Source organism: Nestor notabilis, unplaced genomic scaffold, assembly GCF_000696875.1.
Source record: "Nestor notabilis isolate BGI_N333 unplaced genomic scaffold, ASM69687v1 scaffold2185, whole genome shotgun sequence".
NCBI lineage: Eukaryota > Metazoa > Chordata > Aves > Psittaciformes > Psittacidae > Nestor > Nestor notabilis.
The window spans coordinates 34,011-39,782 of NW_009930432.1; the positions used below are offsets into that span (position 1 = coordinate 34,011).

The following is a 5,772-nucleotide window of genomic DNA, read 5'->3' on the forward strand; positions in this document are numbered from 1 at the left end:
GAGAAAAGTCTCGGTAGCAATAATGAACCACACTTTATTTTATTTTAAGGACATATGCCAATTTGACTGACCAGGGATAACAAAATCATATTAAATATGCCGTTTAAGAAAGTCATGCAGCTCAGAGCCCCACATCTTAGTTCCATTAAAGAAAATAAGGAGTAAATCAAGATGGTTTTAAGTGCTATAACAAATGAGCAAATAAGCTGGAAACTTATAATAAACTGAATTAAGCATTGGAGTATCCAGAATACTAACTACCAGCCATCATTCTTTATGATTCAATGATTCGTATTACAAGCCGCTTGGAAATTATACGCATATATGCTTTTTAATTCAGATTTTTATTAACTTGCACTATACTAGTACATTGGAGACCAGTACAAGAATCAAATTGTTTACCAGGAGACTTATAAGATAAAAATCATTAGAGTAATTTAAAAAAAAAAAAAGTGTGTTACATCTGCACATAATTAGATCACTCTGCATTTCCAGCTCTTGCATAAATCCCACTTTACATTTCAGCCTATAGCAGCAGCTACTCTCCCATAAACCAGTTTCACAGGATGTTATCTTAAGGTGGGCCAGAAGGAGTAAACCAGTTTGGATGGGGAGGAAGGAGCAGAAATTTCAAATTTTTGCTTGTTTTCAAGACCTGATCAAGTGAAATAAAGTGCTGCTGTGAGTGACAGTCAGACCCAGACACAGCGGCTCTGTGAAGCAGGGAGAAGGTCACATTTACATGCAGGGTTACTCTGATCATTCCGGATGGCTGGAGCACTCTTTTCACAGAGGACTGTGTGTTTAGAGGACAGCACACTGGGAACTTTGTATGGCAACTTGTGCTACAGGCCTCAAGAAATTCCCAGGCGTTTCTGTAACAGTGTCCAATTATCCTGGCAGCAGCAATCTAACTCAATCAACTGGAGCGTTAGCCATAGAAGAGTATTGTTCTTTTACAGAGAACACAAGGCAAATACTCAAGATGTTCTCTACTGAGGTTACTCATACTGCTTTAATATGCTGGGGTTTTATGTCACTTATGTGTAAAAGTGGCCTAAAAAGGAATTCTGTGCAATGAAATAGTTAATTTGTGCTGTCTTATCTGCCACACGGAAGTACCTTTACTAAAACCACTGACTTTCTTGACATGTAATATACGATACATTTAAGTAACTGCAGCTCGCATGCAGAGTTCAGTACTGTAGGGTAATTTAAACTGGAAGGATCCCCGGAGGCCAATTAGAAAAAACCCTACCAAATGCATTTCCAGCCAGAGCAGGCTGCTCAGGGCTTTGACCAGGTAAGCTGCATCTTCAAGGATGCAGATTCTACATAGCTCCTGGGCAACCCCTATGGTGAAAATGGTTTCCCAAGCATCTAGCAGGAGTTTCTTGTGTTCCAGCTTGTACATGTTACCTACTGCATTATCACTCTGCATGTTGGAGGAGAACTGGCCCCATCTAATGAGCAAACACATCAGAGATACAAACCAGGTACATCCAAAGGAGGAATTCTTTTGGTGAATCCATATTCTAAGTCTCAAACTGAAACTGGAAGTAGGTATCAGAAGTATTTCCTGAATAAATGCAATGACCTTTTTGCCATGGGGAACGTCTACAGCAGCAAGGCAGGCTGATGATGGCAAGTACCCTGCGTATTTTGTGTAGCTGGACACCACAACTTGCCTATAACCAGCTCAGCAAGTGCTGCAAAAGGTGGCTGATTCTCATGAAACAATCAATTTTTTTCAAGTAGCATAACATTTTCACGATAGTGTCTTTTTGTTCCATAATGTCTTCTTGACCACTGTTATCTTACAACACAGGAAGGCCAGCCTGCATACTGAAATGTACCTTAATCTGATCTAACCAACATCTTAATTATTGTATAATCCTTGACAGAGGCGTTAATAACAAACCACATATGCTTCAGACATGAAGTCATTTCTTAATTTCCTTAGTGCAGAACGAAAAAGTGAGAAGAGGCATTCACCTTTAAACAGGTTTTCATTAGGAGTGAAAAAAAGTAATGGAAAAGGTCTTTTTTTTCTATTCAGTGCAAGCTTCTCATTGAACCATACATGACACAGTGTCACCAGTCTGGAGTGACTTGGTGAGATGTAGCTGTGTTACACTTTAACTCTTCATGATCTGAAAGAAAAGCGTTTTTTCTTCGAACTTCAAACAGCTGAAAGTTCTCTTTTAGAGAATATTTAAGATTAGTAGCATGAAAGTACAAGCACAAAGCCACAAACTAGCACCTTTAAGTAAAACAAACAAAACCCTAACAAAATTCTAATTATAATTTTCTATACATTTCACCTACAGGAAATACATATGTATATTAGAAATGGAAATTCTCTGTTTCGATATAGATTTTCTAAAAAGTTGTATAGGCAAAAAAGTACAAAAGTTAGTTGGAAAAAGTATTAACTTCTAATTTGGTGAATTCAGATAAAATCCTGAACTGAATCTTAAATACCTCTTAGAAACTGGCTTTTGTAATTTTTAAAATCAAAAAAACCCAAACCATTTTTATAACATTGCTTGGAAGAATAATTTAATAGTGCTGACTTCACAAAAAAAAAAAAAAAAAAAACAACAAAAAGCAATCAACCCAAGAGAATGAAAGCAACAAGTTAAAAAGTAGTTTTACTACAATACAAACCAAACCCAAGAGCAACTCCTAAAATCCTTAAAAACTGTAGTATCTTGGAGTCACCTTATTAGAGTGCTGGAAGAGACATAGAAGAGGAATAAACTTAAGATGATCAGCACTAGGAAGAACCATTAGAATCTGAAATAACGTCTACCTATTTCAAATACTGCATGAATACACTTTTTTTTCCTTTAATGCACTGATGACCCGCAGTTATCTAGTTGTACCTATTTTTCTATTAGACCAGCTCTACAAGAGAAGGCTATTAGTCGCCTCACTGAAAGGCTCAGTTCTTATTTTGACTCAAGCATGTTTACAGGCAGAATAAAAGGTCATTTTCTGTGAAAGGAGTAAGGCGTGTAAGATGTAAGTGAATGTTTCAGAGTAAATAACAAATGTACAAAAATAGAAAAACATTCAAGGCCAGGCTGGATGTGGTTCTGGGCAATCTGATCTAGATGAAGAGGTCCCTGCTTATTGCAGAGGGGTTAGACTAGATGACCTTTGAAGGTTAATTCCAACCCAAACTATTCTATGATTCTACTTAACTCTGTGTATGTTTGCATATATATAATTAGATGGTGTACATATGGTATGTATGCAAATAATCTCCTTTCCTGTAGCTTAGGACTTATTCAGTTTAATATATAACGAAATAGGAACTAACACGGCCATGACTGAGCATTGGATTAGCATCTAACACAGCACATAGGATTGAGAGCACCCTTAGCAAGTTTGCTGATGACACCAAGCTGTGTGGTGTGGTCAACATGCTGGAGAGAAGGGATGTCATCAAGACGGACCTTGACAGACTAGAGAGGTGGGCCAGTGCAAACCTCATCAAGTTCAACAAGGCCAAGTGCAAGAAGCAAAACATGAGCCTGCAGTATGCACTTGCAGCCCAGAAAGCCAACTGTATACTGGGCTACATGAAAAGGAGGGTGACCAGGAGGTTCAGGGAGGTGATTCTCCCCCTCTACTCTACTCTCATGAGACCACACCTGCAGTAGTGTGTCCAGCTCTGGGGCCTCCAACACAAGAGGAATGTGGACCTGCTCGAGCAAGTCCAGAAAAGGGCCATTAAAATTATCAGAGGGCTGGAGCACCTCTCCCATGGAGACAGGCTGAGAGAGCTGGGCTTGTTCAGCCTGGAGAAAGCTCCCAGGAAACCTTGAAACACTCTTCCACTACATAAGGTGGAGCCTACAATAAATCTGGAGAGGGACGTTTTACAAGATCTGGTAGTGACAGGAAAAAGCAGAAGGGCTTTAAGCTGAAAGAAGGGAGTCTGAAAGAGGGGAGGTTTAGATGTGATAGTAGGAAGAAAAGTCTTCAGTATGAGGGAGGTGAGACACTGGAACAGGCTATCAAGAGAAGTAGAATTTTCTATGACACTGGCTTAACATTAACACTAGTTTGGGAATACCAACCATGGTATCAGCAACTACTAACTACACTTGTCACACAACTTCTGACATGAGTAACTTCTTTTAGGTATCCAGTTCTTCAAAGAAACAAGTTTATCATTATCTGAGTTCTTATCAGCATTTTCTTAGTATCATTTTTATTTAAACAACCTCTCATCTGTATATTTCAATCAGAAATAATGTCCAGATGTCAACAGGGTATAAAGCTGACAGATGGCAAACTAATGTAAAAGGAAAACTACCACCTATCTGCCTGTAAATTGACCTCTCATGGGCAAAGTCCTCAAAACACTGCAACAGGCCATATGCTTAAGTGACAACTACTTGCTCATCCAATGCAATAATGATTTTATATTAAAAGTAAGAATCACCGCTCACATAATGAATCCACAGATCTGAATTATCCTACATTTGCTGACTTTCAACAGTTTGAGTGAGTCTTTAGAAGAGATGAGGGTTGGTTTCCCATTTAAACTAAAAGCGTCCATTCCTCTATGACTGTTTGGAATTTTTACTCTGAAGCTTGATGCCATGTTATTGTGCTGTTGCGTTATGAATTCCAGATGCCCATACATAATATACACACATGCAAAGAAAATGAGCAAATACTACATAAGTCTCATATGGACTCAGAGAATCATGGGATCCCAGGATGACTGAGGTTGGAAGGAACCTCTGGAGGTCACCTGGTCCACCCCTCTGCTCAAGCAGGACCACCTACAGCTGGTTGCCCAGTACTGCTCGCTCATGGTCAACTTGGCATGGTCATCATGGTCACGAAGATGATCAGAAGGCTGGAGCACCTCTCCTATGGAGACAGACTGAGAGAGTTCAGTGTGGAGAAAAGAAGGCTCAGGAGAGACCTTCAAGCAGCCTTCCATTACCTAAAGGGGCCTACAAGAAATCTGAAGAGGGACTTCTTACAAGGGGCATTAGGGATATGACAAAGAGTAATGGCTTTAAACTGACAGAGGGTAGATTTAGATTAGATATTAGGAAAGAATTCTTAATTGTGAGGGTGGGGAGACACTGGCACAGGTTGCCCAGAGAAGCTGTAGCTGCCCCATCCCTGGAAATGTTCAAGGCCAGGTTGCATGGAGCTCTGAGCAACCTGGTCCATGGCAGGGGGTTGGAACTAGATGACCTTTCAGGTCCCTTCCAACCCAAACTATGTGATTATATGAACTTGGTGTCTGCCAGCCATCCCTTTTATTTTTATTTTTTTTTCTCCTAAGAATATGAAATCAATTTGCTTTTCTTCTCTGTTCAAAAGTGTACAGCCGCACTCACTGGTGCAGAGGCAGACGGTACTACAATGGAACTTCTAAATTTAAAGGTTTGAATGACAAATGTGCAGAATAGACACACACAACATATTGCTAAGTGACCTATGATGAGAATATAAAATGCTCTATTAGGAAGTGTCTCAGTCACCCCAATACTGATACAAACACATTTCTTCACAGTTAAGTCAAAGGCAAATTGCCTTCTCTACAAATCCTTCCAGTCAACTTACAAAAAAGCAGCTGAATTAATGTGCTTATTACACATACTTATTTGAGGAAAAAGACTAAGCCATGACCTGAAAGAAACCACCTCTACTACAGCAACATGATCAGTTCAGAAATAGACACTGCCACAGGAATTGCCAAGAATCTGGATGAATTGACAGGCAGCTGAGTGC

The 5,772-nt window shown here is 39.6% G+C and overlaps 1 protein-coding gene across 1 annotated transcript in view; it reads right to left on the bottom strand.

Moving 5' to 3' along the window:
- LOC104406417 (pseudouridine-5'-monophosphatase-like) overlaps positions 1-1,441 on the bottom strand; it is a 6,646-nt gene extending 5,205 nt beyond the window's left edge. The window contains exon 1 of the mRNA XM_010015385.1: positions 1,259-1,441. Within this exon, the coding sequence (XP_010013687.1) occupies positions 1,259-1,441 (183 nt within the window). The remainder of the gene's footprint in view (positions 1-1,258) is intronic.
- Positions 1,442-5,772: the final 4,331 nt, after the last annotated feature.